Consider the following 17,424-nt stretch of genomic DNA (forward strand, 5'->3'; position numbering starts at 1 on the left):
ATTTACACTGTACTTAGAAATATTTACTGTATTTACCCTACTTTTACTTTTATTTACTTATTTACTATACTTTTAGAAGTAGACGTAACTTTAAATAAGTCATAAAGTTATCTTTAACATTAGTTTAAAAAATCGAGCATATTTTCAAGTTAATGGTTGTAATAAATTTTTAAATTTAGAGTTAATTTTTTTAAAATAAGAAAAGTTTATTTAAAAATACGATAGCTTATGAGTTAGTAACCTCAACTTTTTCAAAATATTTTACTTTATAAATAAAGATTTATAATACTGTGTTAATGTATGATTTAAAATAAAAATTCAAATTTTTACTAGTTAGAAAATTGATTAGAAGTAACAAGCTAGCAAATTTATATTAATAAGTCTAGATCGAGATCCTTTAACTTGACTCTTCTCAGAACCTTTTAACTTAAGCAATAAATTTACTAATTAATAGATTTATAATGGTTAATTGCGGTTCTACTTTTGGGATGAGATCTTATTTAGTTATGGATTAATTGAGATTAACTGAACGATTTATTTCTGGCAGAAACCAGTGAAATAATAATTTTAAAACTAATGATACTTTCGTTTACATTTAATAAATGTGAATAATAATTTCTGAGACAATACGTAATTAAATGATATTTTTCTTCTTCAAGGACATCAGAACATTATTTCAATGCGTAATAGAACTCTTTCAATGACAACGAATATATTCTATTTATAAAAATTAATTATTATTCATACTTTTACATCATCACTTTTAAATAAACAAGATAATACATATTCTCTATTTTATCTTACTAAAATCCTTCTAAAATTAATGCGTAAATAATTTATTAAATATTTTTAAAAGAAGAAAGCTTAACGTTCGTCATTAATAAAACATTACTTTTACTGGATAAAGTATTTTATTTTTGTCAATAACGATTTTCTCAATTGGAAATTTTAAATTTAACCTGTTTTCAATTTTTAAAAATATTGTTGACGAATTATTAAATATTTAAAGAACTTTTTACAGACAATTAAAGTTCGCATAGGCCTTTCTTCAAGTAATATGAATGTACATTGTTTCTTATGTTCTTAAAAATGAATATTTAAAGTATTTACACAGATATAATTTATTCAAAATGGCGAATTTTTATATACTATTCACATAAACCTTATAAGAGCATATATTAATGTATAAATATTAATATTATTATTTGATAGGTCCATCTGTACTTAAGAGTAAGAAGTGATATTCTTTACTTAATTTGATTGAATAACTTTGTTATTCTTTTTACAAAATGCGGAAAAAATTATTCTTAAAATAAAATTCATTTAACTTGTTTTCTATGGAAAAATCTTATTTAAATATAAATGTATAAACCTGTTTATATAGTTCATTTTCTAATGTTATGCGCTGAAAAGTAAACGCGGAATAGTTAGATGGGATTAGCGTAATCGAAAAGGAGTGAGTTGTAATGCATTAGATAAACATCAAAGATGGATAAAATCAGAGGATGTGTCAAAGCGTGCAAATCTCGTTAATATTTGGCGAAATGACAGCATCTCATCTCTTAAAAACTTTTCTTTCTCGGTAGCATTGTGTATAATCTGCGCCAATTTGATAATGAGACGTCGGGACAATTAATTGCTACGACGTTGAGAAAGGCGGAGAAATCCCACGGGAGGGGAGCAGGATTGGTTTCACTTGCGGTTTTTTTTTCTATTCAATTCATTCTATTAATTAGGCGGTCATTAATAAACAAGTACCGAGAAGACGCACCGTTTCGCTACTGAAACAACATTTAGGCTGTTCTCATGCTCTCTTTTCTTCGTTAACAATGCAGGGGGGATGTCAATTGACCCCGATGTTTCTCCCTTGATTGGAGAAAACATCTCGTTCGCTCCCCGCTTCTGCCAACAAACGATAGATTAGCGAACAAATGTTGCCGAGAAACTGTATAAGTGGGCGTATTTTAAATGTTACATAGCTTCCGATTGGCTAGTTGCTAGATGACGCTTTCCAGCAATTTCGAGTCGCTAACATGTGTCGTTCGAGATACTTACTGTTTACAGTTTGATGAGCGAAGATGGTGCGTTTCGAAAACGAAAACGGAAGATCCACAAATTTTAATTCCCAAAAGATTTCTTTCAGTATTAAAAGTATTATCGACGAAGATAGTAACGATTCCATTTCTGGGACCGATGAACCGACAGATTTGAGAATTCCTTCAAAAATTAATGCACAAATTGTGGACGAAGAAATTCACACGGCCAAAACAGAGGACGATTCTAAAGTGACCAAACCTCCGTTCAGCTATAATGCTCTAATTATGATGGCGATCAAGCAGAGTCCAGAGAAGAGATTGACACTGAACGGGATCTACGAATTTATTATGAAGAACTTTCCGTATTATCGTGATAACAAGCAAGGATGGCAAAATTCGATTCGACATAACCTAAGTTTGAACAAGTGTTTCATAAAAGTTCCGAGACATTATAACGATCCGGGTAAAGGAAACTATTGGATGCTACATCCAAACAGCGAACATGTGTTCATCGGTGGAAACACGGGAAAACTGAGACGGCGCTGTTCCTCATCCTCTCGCACGCGCGTAAATGAATTCAAAACTTCGTCCATACAAGAATCGTGCTATGTAGAAACTATTAACAGATCTGTTTATCCAACAACCGTAGATAAAATCCCTTGTAATTTTGGATTTTATTTGCATCCCATGCAACTTCCATTCGTTTATGCGAGTCCTCTGTCTATAAGGCCAAGTGTTTGTCAGGAATTCTCGGTGGACAAGATTATAGGCTTGCAGTATCATAAATTGAAACAGCTGAATATTTGTAACCCTTCAGTTTCGGAACACACTGTAATTTCTCATTCGTCTCTGTCAAAGCCTCCGGTTAACTGTACTCAACCGTTAATGACTGACAGACAAGCTACGTTGATACATAAACCATTAGCCATCCGATGTTCCACCAGTAGCTAATATTAAATCATTACAACCTACGACATAGAAAGGTAAGAATGAATATTTCTTTACAATGACATGTATAATTTATATAATTCATTATTTTCTACTTAATGACTTAACGTAATTCTTAAATTCATAAAAATAGCGATAGTAACTGTTACGAAGAGAAATCTTAATTATTGAAACAAACCTAGTAATTTTATAAAATTAAAAAGTTTAAATGAGTCATTTCTTCTTATCGATAAAAATTTAATGGAGTTACTTTTATTAGATTTTTTATTATAATATTTCTATTTTTATCATAAAATTATATTCAGCTATTACATATTTAAATTATAAATTTTAAAAATATCCATCATCTCCCGCTAAAGAGATATAAATTAAAAAATTATTTATCATACAGTGAAAAATAATTAAATAAATTTTAATTATCATTATTATCATTTATAATTAGATCTATTTAACTTGTAATAATTAACGAAGGTTTCGAAATTTTATAATTTGTCTATCGTCATCAATATATAGTTAAATCTGTAGAAAAATTTTCTATTAATTAAATTGTTGTCAGCTATGATATACAAACTGAGTATTTTCTCATATTGCAGAGAGAGAGGGAGATGAGATGGTCGTTCATTTCATTTAATCTTCGATAGTTGCATACCAGGAACGTAGATAAAATGAAATATACGAGTGATGGCTGAATAAAAATATGAGAAATTAATTGGATAGGAATTTTTCGGAAAGCTAATATAAATTCAGCAACTTTTTTCTATTAATATTTAACGTTAAATAATATAAATGAAACGTGAAAGTTATTAAACAATATTACGGGCCCATGTATTTATTATTATGATTTATGAAATGTCCGAAGTAATAAAAAGTCAAATATAAAATAGTTATTAAAAGTGAAAACCTGGACTAGTAGAGTTTCCTGTTAGCAAGGGGTCTTTTGTCCCCTAATTTGCTAAATTACTAAATCCGCTTTAATCAATACTATCGTTTCTTGCGTGAATTTTTCATTGAATACGCTTTCATTATTTTAAAAAAATTATTAGCTGAATATTCTTTATATAATATTACGTTTATTAGATATAAATATTAATTTACCAATAGAGTATTTAACACACAATGCATTAATGAAAAATGTATTAATACACTTCGAACAGTTTTCTATTAAGAGAAGTTAAAGCAATTAAAACGAATTTCTATATTTTATAATTTAATTTTCATTACTGTATTTAACGTTACTAGAATTAAATTTTAATAATTCATAATAAAAAGAAAGTAAACTGAGTGCTCTGAGATGTTTACTTTCTCCTATGAGTTCTATAAATATGTATAAGTATAAAGAATATTTTTGTGTTAATTTTGAAAAGGAAAAAAAAAAGCATTTTTAATAAGAAAAATTTTTTATATCAACGAGAATACCATTATTTAATAAGTGGGCCTCCTAAATACTGATTTATTTATTGCTATGATTATATGACGTGTAGTCATTACTTCACTGTTTTCAAAAATCTATTATCTTTATTATTATTATTATTTTAACATGAAAAACTAAAAAGTTTTCACTGTGTTTATTTTTATTTTCAAAACTTTCAATGCTTATTTTATATACTAAAAAATACATAGCTCCCAAATTTAACAATGAGAGTATTGTAGTCGTAACATGTTAAATAACGTGCTTACGTGTTGCTTCAATTAGAATGTTTATAAAATTGAAATTATCTTACAGCGTTGTAAATACTTGCATGGATGTTTTTAGAAATTTTTGCTTGCTTTTACAGATTTTTAGAAATTTTTAACTAGATAATTTACTACCTTTCATTACTTAAATCGTTGACATATAAATGTTTATAAAGAACTATCTTTTTAGCTTGATAGATATTTTAATGTTTTGAAGTTGTTATCCTATCTTTTAATTTAACATTAAAATTTCCAATATATTATACTTAATGTATTAAAATACAATAAAATTAGAATATTATCATTTTGATTAGTCAATTTGATCGTTTCGTAATTTTGATTTTCTAATGACTTTGACTCATCGATTAATTTAAGATTTAATATAATAAAATAATCGTTTATTATTTTGTTGAAATGTTTAAATATATTGAAATAATTTTAAAACTATTTAAATAAAAATAAGCTTATAATCATCTGATTTAATAGGAAAACATTTTAGAATTCTTTCAATATTTAAACGTTTCTTAGTATAAATACACTTCCACAATAGAATGATTAAGAAGTATTAAGATGAAAACCGGAGCGAATTCATTTTCCAATATCATGATATTTTATGACGCGTTTTCCGTTAATTTTATCCTAATATGAATATCCTTTACTCGTATATTACGGGAGATCGATTAAAATTTATTTAAAATATATATGTAATTCTAAATTCTTTCAAAAAGGAAAGTACAGTACTTGTTGGGAAGTTTGTCGGTAGAGTTGGCTAAATTGAGCCGGCAAGGATAAATAGGAGAAACGGATAACTTTTATACGTGTTTATTTATCGAAGAGCCGAAGAGGTACAGTCATAAGACGTTAGGAAAAAGTAACAAGAATTCAAAGGGTCATAGGTAACGAGAAAATAAGCAGTGTCATCGTACACCACATCCTGCCTTTCATGCGCCAAACTTTCGCACGTGACAGCCACATTCCTAACAAACCCCCGCTTGGCCATTACGTCTCCACAGGTCAATGATAACAGTTAACAATTTAACATATTAGTATTAGTGAATATTAAGACCCAATAGTTTGCAATGTTTCTTATTTTTACTAGCACCGAGTGCTTTTATCAATATATCTGCAGGTATATTTTCAGTTGAGATGTGCCTGTTTGATTTTACCCTCACTGACGAGGTCCTTTACAAAATGTAATTTTACGTCAATATGTTTTGCCCTTTTGTGAGAGCCATCCCCATTGGCCAAACATGTTGCCGATTGATTATCGGAAAATATACAAATAGTTTTTGTCTTAAGTTCGCTTGATAGCACTTCTCTTAACTCAGAATCTATCACCTCAGGTTTATTTAGTTTTAAACTGGAATCGCAAGGAGTTGAAAGTGCGGTGTGAAAGTGCATTGCATTGTGCAGTGCATTGCAAAGACGTTCTAGAATTTTACGAATGTATTTTCCTGGCTTGGCTTAGTGTAATTGTGCCAGTGTCGCAATTCTTTTTAATTTTTATCCCTAAGAAGGATTTTTGAGAACCCAAGTCTTTCAGTTTGAACGATTCGGTTAATCTCCACTTAATTTCGTCCACCCATTTACTATTATTGTGAGCTGTTATAATATCATCTACATGAATCAGCAGTAATAAAATTTTCGAACCTTCAGCACTATAATATAAACAGTCATCAGAGTTTGGCGTTTGCAATTCGATCTGCATTAATTTTTCTTTTAGTGTTTGTTGCCACACGAGCCCTGATTGTTTTCATCCGTACAACGCTTTATGCAACTTATAAACCCAGTTTTCTTTTTCTTTCCCTTCTATACTTTTCTTGAAACCTTCTGGCTGAATTACATAGATTTCGTCCATTAAGAAAAGCTGTTTCAAAATCAAACTGCCCGAGTTTAAGTTTTTCATTGCGGCTAATGCAAACAGCATCCGAATTGTTATATTCCTAGCGGTCGATGCATATGTTTCCCCAAAATCTACTCTACTAGCCTGAGCGCAGCCTTTAGCTACTAACCTAGATTTGTCCCATCTAATTCTTTGTTGTAAAAACCCATCTAGTTTTTATCGCTCTTTTATCACTAGGCAATTTATATAATGTTCATACCTTTCGATTTTGAATCGCCTTTAACTCTGTTTTCATTGCATTAATCCAATCTTTAGAATTTTGGTTCTTAATTGCTTGCATATATGAAAAAGACACTTGACCTACTGCATAGACAATTGGATTGCCGTATCTTTGTGATGGTCCAACATCTCTCCTCAATCGAGCTCTTGATGTCGAGACAGATGAATGGTTCTGCTATTATTTGTACTCGTGCTCTTCAGATTCATCGGAGATCATGGAGTCAACGTTGATACATTGAGTAACGTCATGTTGTCTATCGTCTTCACGTTGGGAATCAGTCCCCGCTGACTTCTGATGTTCATCTGTGTTGAATCTTGTCTTCTCATCTGAACTAGAGATCGGGAATACGTTTCTGTTTCTTGTCAGCTGTATCTCTTCTTGACATTTCATCAAACTTCACGTCTCGTGATATCACAATGGACTTGTTGCTGGGATCAGACAGTCTTTCAGTACGCTTTCATAACCAAGCAAGATGCGTTTTTGTCTCGTGCTTGAAACTTACGCTTTCGTTGCACTTTATGGGTATTTACATAAGCTGTGCGTCCGAATACTAAGATGTCATAATCTCACTTTTCGCTTAAACCATTTCTCATACGAAATATTTCCATTCTTTTGTGGAATACGATTGACGATGTAAGCTGCTGTTAATACACTTTCTCCCCAGTACTCCGGTGGAATATTAGCTTCGAGCAACATACAATGGGCCCAGGGGCAGGTCTAGGTTTTTCGGGGTCTAGGGCTTATTGAAGCCCAGTGGGACTCCATTTTTTGTTAGATTAAGAATCTTTAAATTGGGGTTTAAAATCCAATTTTAATAACATCAAAATCAGAGTTGAAATATATTTATTTACGAAATCGTGTTGAACGACAAACTTTATCTTATATAAAAAACATAAGAAATAAAGAAATATTTACATTGATTAATTACTACCAATTACGTTACATTGATTACAATAAAACAAATAATACTATAAATTATCATTATTACTATATTATTAATATTAACTATTTTTACTATACGATAAGTGGTCATCGTTAATGAAAAAATATTAAAAATTTATGATAATAATTCAATTTTTGTGGGTCCTTGACACTTGGGGGCCCAGGGCTTAAGCCCTATTAGTCCCTATGTAGATCCGTTCCTGAACGGGCCTTTTCTAATAAAGTTCTGTTCGTCCGCTCGGATTTTCCGTTCTGTTTTGGTGAGTACGGAGAAGTAAGTTGGTGAATTATTTCATTTTTACTCAAAAAGCTTTTAAATTGACTATTCACATATTCACCGCCGTTATCAGTTCTCAGGTTTTTTATTTGTTTACCTGTTTGCTTTTCTAACAATCTTTTATAGTTTATAAAACAATTAAGTACTTCACCTTTTGATTTTAGGAGATATGCATGGATCCATCCCGAATAATCGTCAATGAAAGTCAGCAAATATTTCGCACTCCAAGTGATGTCACTCCCATAGGGCCACATACGTCACTGTGGCTCTAATAGACTTTTTGATTCATGATTTTTTTTCTTTGGCCAAACGGCTGGCGTTGACTTTTGCCTTTGTTACAGACATCACAAACTTCATTTGGTACTGTTTTGTAGTCGATGCTGTTTGGTTTCCCTTTTAATATATGTTTCATGGTAGCTTCACTTGGATGTCCCATTCGTTTGTGCCATAACCAATATTTACTTTGAGGACTAGCTATATTAATAATGTTTTTATATGTATCCAGTACATATAAATGGTTTATTTTCTTTGCTGTGACATGCATAAGTTTGTCCTTTCTGATGACACATTTATTTCCATATAAATGAGTACTCAAGCCTCTCTTGGTAAGCTGGCTTATTGATAACAGATTGACAGTAGCTTCGGGTACATACCAAACATATTTTAGTATACATTTGATGGGTACACTTTTCACGTTTAAGCGCCTTTACCTGCTACCCTCAAACTTGAATCATTTGCCACAATATCACATGATTAGCGCTACCACTGTCTTGTATCGAGTCAAAGTTATATGCATCAACACTTTTGTTTATAATGGAACATAACATTATACGATTTTCTGGTTCGGATTTGTTTCACTGTGTCATTGCAATGCTCTATGCTCATATTTGTTGCACTTGAAGCATTTTCCATTAAAAATTCTTGAATCGTCATGTTTTTGTTTTATAGTAGTGCCTCTTCTATCGAAACGGTTTATTGTTGCACTAAACACTTTTGAGTCATTAGTAAAGTACTACTGCATTCATTTTTTCTGGCAACCTGTTGCAGCAATTTAGCTTTAACTGCAACTGAGGTTAGTTTTGTGTCCGCGGCAATCGCTAAATTGGTTACTAAACTATCATATTCCTCCGGTAGACGCATTAATAATAATTCGACATGTTCCTGAGCATCAACTGTACAATCGATTTTCCTCAATTGATCAATAAGAGTTTGTATTTTATTAATATAAGTGGCCATACATGAGCACGTGTTAAAATCGATAGAATAAAGTTCTCTTTTTATCTGTAGCCTTTTCAGCATACTGTTATCTTCGCAGAGATTTGCTATAGTATCCCACGCTTATTTGACTTGTACAATGTTGAATATCGACTTTTATATGGTCCCAACTGTCAGGGCTATCGTTCCTAACGCCCTTCGATCACAACTTTTTTCCTTCGTCGTAGGATCGCGTTCTGTTACCGGCGTCTCGATTGCTGCCCACAGATCTTCCTTCATCAACAGCGTTTTTATTTTGAATTGACATGATGATAAATTAGATGATCCATCTAGTTTTTGGAAGTTGATGAACTCTTCCTTTGTGAAGGTGACTCCATGTAAATTTTCCATCTCACACGTTGTCTTTCGGATATCCCACCAAATCACATATAAATCCAGTATCCAACCGAACAAAAAAATGTAAAGATATTACCTGGCCCCATATCCGTTTGTTGGGAAGTTTGTCGGTGGAGTTGGATAAATTGAGCCAGCAAGGATAAAAAGGGGAGACGGATAAAACTTTCATACGAATTTATTCATCGAAGAGGTACAAACATAAGACGTTACAAAAAAGCAACAATAATTCAAAGGGTCATAGGTAACGAGTGTCATCGTACTGTACAGTACATTGTCATCGTACACCACATCCTACCTTTCAGGCGCAAACTTTCGGCAGTGACAGCCACGTACCTAACAGAAAAAGTGTGTGTGTTTTAGCATTTAGTTTAGTTCATGTGGTTAAAATTAAGAAACGAAATTTGACCGGTAACATTTATATAGACTAGATGAGGCATTGATGCTATTAAATTTTGGTGGTTAAAGATCGAGGGGATGAAGAGATAGAAGTAGATTGCGTATCACATCTCGAGAGAGGTCAGACATAATGATTTTACTTGTTATTAGCATCTTCATTTTCATAAAATTCATCTCTCAAAATTAAGCTTTTTGCCATTTTATAATAATAATTAATAATATAAAAAGTTTATAATAAAATCTCATAACAGATGGCACTACACATAATTTCATTTATTATGATTAATAATATAAAATTTATACAGGTATCCCTCGTATAACACAGTAGTTATGTTCCGAAAAAGTGTGATGTTACGCAAATCTGTGGTATACGAATCAAAGAACTAATACAAAACATAGAGTTAAGTTCCAAAAGTTAACAAAAGTATATTATTTTTTCCATCACTAAGCAAAATATGTTTATTAAAGCAATCAACAGTAATTTATTTCCAATCAATAATTAACTAAAAATCACAATTAAAAGTATTATGCGTTAACATTAATTTTAGTTAAACCAGGACGTTTTCTTTTTACATAGTATAGTCATCTTCTAAGCTTTTTTGTCGATCTTGGTCAGAAATATCAGCAACGTCTTCATTTTTCTTATTTTTATCATAAAAAATTTTAATAAATGACAAAATAAAAATATGTTATTAATCGAAAATTTGTTCTAGAGGGCCCACGTTTGTCAGTCGAGTATCGAGCTATTTTTCTCCAGAATTTGTGTTCGAATACCGAATTGTTAGAATTGGGAATAGTTCGAGTATCGAGATATCGCCGTATTTCATTAAAAAAATGTTTAATAACATTACCTAAAAATGTTTAAATAAACTTTACTAAATAAATACGAAGATTAATTTATAAAAACAAAACACAGTGACAGTTTAAATGTTAATGTCTGAAAGCAATGTCAACAATACCTGGTTGATAAGAAAGCTAGGAGAAGGGGAAAAATTAGGCTATCAGTTTTCATTAAAGTAAACCTGATGAAAGGCACAGAACAAATCGAAAAAATCAATATTCTAAACTTCGTGGACAAATTTGAGATGGCACGTATGCTTACTTGAATAAAAAATATATATATATATATATATATATATCGAATAATAGAGTTTACACTTAATAATTGTGAAATTTTGAATGGATGAATTCTCGAACCGTGTTAGAGCGAAACCAGAAGCCATGTTGTACAGGGGATGAAGCCAATTTTCCAACCGTGTTAGAGCGAAACGTGTTGTACGAGAGTTACCTGTATTTTGAATATCTTTTGAATATCAGAAAAATTTGCGGAATAGCAAAATCACTAAGATAAAAAAATATATATATAAATATGCGTGAACATACCATTTAATTAAAAATTATAGATTACAGAATACATAATAGTAAAAAAGTAATTTAAAAAATTATATTTGTAAAAACTGTAACTAAAATAATATAAAAGTTTTATCAAAATGGAAGTTCTTTAAGTTAATTATAACACAAATTCATGAGCTGGTCGGTTTTTGCAATATCATCAATATGAGGTATACTATGTGATATAATTACTCTTGCTTATTCGTCTATATTAGTCTTTCTCGTTTTTTTTGGGTTTTTATATCGGTGAATGTGAGATCCGAGTTCACACAATATTATGTTGAAATCTGTAACAAAATTTTTAGTGCCATGTGGAGAGAGCTGGTTATTCGGATTGGGTAAAATTCAAAATTCTTCAAGAGTTATTTTAGAGAATTTCATTTTTAATGTGTCATCTGTTGACAAGTTGTTGTTCTTGTATCAAAAATTCACGACTCGACGTATTAACTGTGCCGAATTGATTTCGTATCCAGTCATAATTTTCTATATTCAAGGAAATAAAGTAACTTGCAATCTTTTCTTCCAATAGTGCTAAAAGTTCTGTTATAACAGAAATAATTCCCTCGACATTTTTATTATGAAGTTCATTTTTTCAAAGATACTTTTTCTGAAACGCTAACATTTGTCAGTGAATGTCAAAATATTTTCATGTTTTAGATTAAGCTATTCAAGTAATTAAAAATATCGGCTAAATATGCCTTTTTAACAAACGAAATATCAATCGTTTTAGAAAAAGGCCAACAATTCATTCTTAAGTTCTAAAAAATGCCCCGAATGACAAATCTTGCTTCAGCATGCAAAAGCAAAGATTTATACTAAACTTCCATAGATATTCAAATTTTTAAAAAAGCACTTGATTTGATGTAACTTAACATTTGTACAACTTAGTCTGGTATAGTTTTTATCATTGCCGGCAATGTTTTTGAAACCGCGGATTCTCTATGCAAAAAATATTGCTTAGATATAATATTTGATTTCTTGTCTTTGCAAGGGTAACAACAGAAGTTCACTACAAAATGCAAGTTGCGTTTTGTTTGCATTGTAAACTGCGAATTTACGCTAAAGTTTATCCAATCACAATTTAATCTAGTAACAGTGGTTCATAATTTAGCGGAATGCTTGTAACAAATTTGTGGAACACCGGTTAAGGACCACTGTTATAGATAAACAATGTCTTTTCTATGTCAATCAGTCCTATATTAAAATATTCATTGACGATGGGAAAGAATTATTATCGATAAGAATTTCACTAAAACTTAGCCTATCTATAATAAATAAATTTATGAATATTTTTAATTCACATCTATATTATCTGAAATATGAATTGACTAAAAAATTAATGATATCGATATAAGCCTAATTCAAGGAGACAATATGCTTTTAAATCTGTTCCCAAAAGAAAACAAATACAGTATATTAATCTAAAAAAAAGTCTGACATAGAAGATTGTTTACATTGATTCTTTCGTAGTGAATAATGAAAAAATTATTCCACAATTTATACGTTATTTACGTAAAAATATAATAAAATAATTTAACTTTTTGAGGTGAATAATTATAACACGATGTTCCTTTAATTGTAGAAATAAAAAGTTTTCATAGTGTATTTGTTAATATATATTTTAAATTTATCATTTTTTAAAACATGTTCCATTAATTAATCTATGTTTATTTACATTTTGGTTTGTATCAAATTTTAATATATGTATCACATAAAATATAACTTATGGATGATCATATGTTTTTCATGATAATTTATTATAAAAAATTTTAAAATATAAATATCTATTTATAAATAAAATACACAATCTAAGCAAGACGAAATTTTTAATAGATTAAAACGAAGCTATTATGTAGTTGATGCTTAGATTAAAAACGTTAATTAATTTTATGTAATGAATTAATTTATGCTTATATATAAGCATAAATATATGTCAATAAAGATTTGCATTTGTAGATCCATGTACTATCAGTTATCAAAATTTCTATATCAAAACATCATTTGAATTATATCTGCGAAGGAAAAGAGCACCAAATAGAAATCTTTTTTAAAAAATTGTATTAAATAATATAAATATAAAAACTAAAAATAAAATTAAACAAACAAAACTAATACTACTACTACTAATTATAATAATAAAAACGAATAACATTAATTTATGTTTAATATTTAAAGATGTTTACATTTAAAATTAATGTTAACATCTTCGATTTCGTATTTTCAGGAAGTAAATAATCAAAAACGATCTTTTTATTTTTCAGAATGTAATATCTCCTGTCACTTTAATATAATTAATATATGTATTATTAAATTTTCTATAATTTATTTATTATTATATTTTGAAAAATAGCTTGACAATAAGATGTTTCAACGAAAATTAATTTTTAAGGGAGAAATTACTTTTATCATTAACGAATTTAATAAAATTTTATAAGAGTATAAGAAATATTTAAACTTTAATGTAGTTACTCTGATTATTTTCTTAAGCCGAAAAAAACACGAAAACATTCCGTTTATTTAAAAAATAAAGAAATAAAACAAGAAATATAAACAAATAATTTTATTTGCTTATATTTTTTCAAAATTTCAATTAGTTTTCTTTTTACTTTATTAATATTTTTGTTAACTTTCACTGTATTAAGCGAGAAAAAATACAAATAGAAACATAATCAGAATCTCGATAATGCATATCGAGATTCTGATTTTCATTTGATTTAAAAAAAAATATTTGCCTACATATTAATTCGAATTAATTTTTATTTATTTTCAGATTTACTTAAACTAACGTAATAATAATAAATACAATGAAATGCTTGCTAGTAAATTGTTTTATTAGATGTGTTAGTTTAGTGGGTAGCTAAATAGAATTTACCTAGCCATTAGCTAAGCAGAAAGACTGATATTTACTCACTAATGTAATTAAGATTGTGACAAAAATAATAGAAATACTATTTTGCCATAATATAAACTATAAATATGTACGGAGCTATATCATGATATAGCATTATATTAACCTTATGCACATACTGTAGGCCTGTAAAGTTAATATAATGCTACACATACTGTATCTGTAATATTAAACATATATTAATAGTTGTTTAACTATTAGTATACAACAATATTAAAAATACTGAATAATTTATTATTAATTTGTAACAAACATTATACATACTTTTAAGATTTAATAATGTATATTTACTATTCTTATAGAGACTACTTAAGCTATCAGATTGTTTCGGACAAACGTACGACTATTGGTAATAGATAAAAATTTAAAATATATTGAACTTTTCTGTTTAAAATTATATATCTGGTAACTTAGTATAGACATTAGTATTTTATCATAAGATAGCAACTTCAGACAGTGTAAAAGTCCTTTTCAAATTTGTTAAATAGAATAAAAATGTTTTTAGAAAGTTACTTTTTAATAGTTATAAACAATATTATAAAACATTATTATTATCAGACAAATGTTATTTTCTAAGATTGACGGAGAATAATTAATAAATAAAAGATTAAAACCATTTATCATCAAAGGTATATTAAAAGTTGGGATTATGATTGTATAAAATGACTATTTTTATAGGCTGTATGATGAAATAAATCAGATTTAATCCTAAATCTTAATTTTTAATCAAGCATTTGAAAAAAAACAAAATGATAATCCATTCTTTTAGTCTCAACAAACACGATCTAAGACATTTTCTTGGCATTTTGCATCATTACCACTTAATTATGATTAATAAAAAATAAATAATTTTCTCCGAAATCTCTCAATTACAAAGAAGGTTATTTTGATTTTACAACGATAAATGAACGGAAAATAACCTCCGAAATCGCCAGTAAGGAAAAACAAAAGCATTTTACGACGTAATTAATTTTAGTATTATATTTAAAACAAGTATAATTTAAAATCAATCCTTAAAATTCTCTACGTTCTTAATGCATATGAAGATATAACGAAATTGTTTCGACATATTTTTGAATTAAATTATGTATTTTATATTATTGTTATTATATATATTGTATAACAACAATAATATAAAATAAAATTAAAGCTACGTCATTTGATACATAGATAAGGTGATAATGACAACAGTATTTATTTTTCTTGTATTTACTAAACAATAGCGAGGTTGAGGCCGAAGTTTTAAACGCGTAAACGTGTACATCGGACGTTCAGCGCCGCTTTCCTGTAAGCCTAGAAGTTTGACAACGGTGTTTGGAAAGTCAGTGGAATCATGCTCGACGTTCAAAACGCCATTGCCAAACTTCTAGGCTTACAGGAAAGCGACGCTGAACGTCCGACGTTCACGTTCACGCGTTTAAAACTTCGGACTCAACCTCGCTAATATTTGCTAAATAAACTTTCAAACAGACTATTTCTATGGGACTGTCTTGTCAAAAATAGTTTACTTAAAAATATATAGAATAATATTTTAATAGATTAATCTGCACAATACACAAATAGAGGATTGGCTTTCACAAAATATTACACAAGTGAATCAGTTGATTACGATATTGACATCTTCTATATCTATACGGAGTATTATTGGAATAATACTCCGTATATTTAATTGAAAAAAAAAGTTAAAAGTATATAATTAGCATTAAAATGTTTAAAAACTTGTGAAACTATTTTAAAATATTTTTCGATTAATAAAATAAAAATAATATAACATTTTCTATTTATTGAAGTGCTGTAAATACTAATTCAATATCTTAAAATTCCTGTTAAATATTGAAACTTTTATGCATTATCTAAGAAGAAAAACTATAAAAATCTGTTTTAGCGAGTTAGGAAACTAAAATTTAATTTCTGTAACGTCTTTGCGATAATCCATAAAAAGAACTTTATCGATAAAAAGGCGAGACAAAAGATAATGCACGTAATTGGAAACAATAACATTTTCGATGGATATAAATAAACACACGCATGTAGCACGTACTACTGTATATTACTTCGAGTTAAGAATCCCTATTCTTAAAAGGGGATTTTCGGGAAAAAGGCTGATAATAATTAGAAATAGTTTAAATGAATTTATTAGAGAGTAAAACATGTTAATGATGTATTTAACATAAAATACTGCTGTATAAAATTATCATATCTTTCAGAATTATAGTAATAAAAAACATATCCAAAATTAAGATATATCCCAACTTTAAGGCTCGGAAACATTCAAGTGCATCTTAAATTATAAATAATATTGTTATATGTGTTTGTATCCTTCCTATATGTACTGTACTCTGTGCATTATGAAAAAGCATACTATTTTCATATTTGATAGTATCGCGAGTTATTTAGCTTCCTTTTATTTAATCACCTTATTTTTCTCCTTTTCCTCCTTATGTTATTTTACATTAAACAAATTTATTTGTTTCATTTACAAAGGCATATTAACATATTTACTCATATTGCCGTATTAAAAAAACAAATCTCAATTTTTAACAGAATTTCCTAAATTCGTTCACAACTTAACTGATTCAGAACCGAACACTACAGCCTTTGATAAATCAACAGCTTCAATTTAATAAGCATTTAATGAAATGACAAGAGTATTTCAAATAACGCTCTTCACACATAAGTATCAGTGTTCTGGTCCTTATAATTAATGGAATTATTTTGTTGCAAAGATTTATATATAGATTTCTAATTTTCTATTCTAATTCACTGTTTCCCAGGCGTGAAGAGCGTTGTTTTAAACCCCCTTGTGACTTCAACAGATGTGTGCATTTAATTGTTTATCACTGCTTTACATTCACATTTATGTCACATTTATTCTATTTGTTTTTATGTTAAATGACACAACTAATCGTAACGAATGGCTTCGTTTAAATTTAAGTTCGTTTCGTATTTAGCTGGAGCTTATTAAATTGAAACTGCTGATTTATCAAAGGTTGTAGTGTGGTTTTGTGTTCATGTATTCGTCATATTTATACTCTTCGCAAGTCGAATTTGTGGTCTCGTATTGTCCTATCGTCACCAGGAATCCAAGCTCTAAATCAATATTGACTTTTATGATTG

The 17,424-nt window shown here is 29.1% G+C and overlaps 1 protein-coding gene across 3 annotated transcripts in view; it reads left to right on the forward strand.

The window, feature by feature from the left end:
* Positions 1-2,030: 2,030 nt before the first annotated feature.
* The window catches only part of LOC136978975 (forkhead box protein fkh-2-like), a 33,732-nt gene continuing 18,338 nt past the window's right edge, over positions 2,031-17,424 (forward strand). For 2 of the 3 annotated variants that reach the window (XM_067274862.1, XM_067274863.1), the window contains exon 1: positions 2,031-3,019. In XM_067274862.1, coding sequence (XP_067130963.1) covers positions 2,079-2,987 — 909 coding nt within the window. In that variant the 5' untranslated portion in view covers positions 2,031-2,078 and the 3' untranslated portion in view covers positions 2,988-3,019. Of the gene's footprint in view, positions 3,020-3,577; positions 3,729-17,424 lie in introns of those variants that run through there. The other variant, XM_067274864.1, reaches the window with a different exon arrangement.

This window comes from Centruroides vittatus, unplaced genomic scaffold (assembly GCF_030686945.1).
Source record: "Centruroides vittatus isolate TY-2023 unplaced genomic scaffold, ASM3068694v2 contig_564, whole genome shotgun sequence".
NCBI lineage: Eukaryota > Metazoa > Arthropoda > Arachnida > Scorpiones > Buthidae > Centruroides > Centruroides vittatus.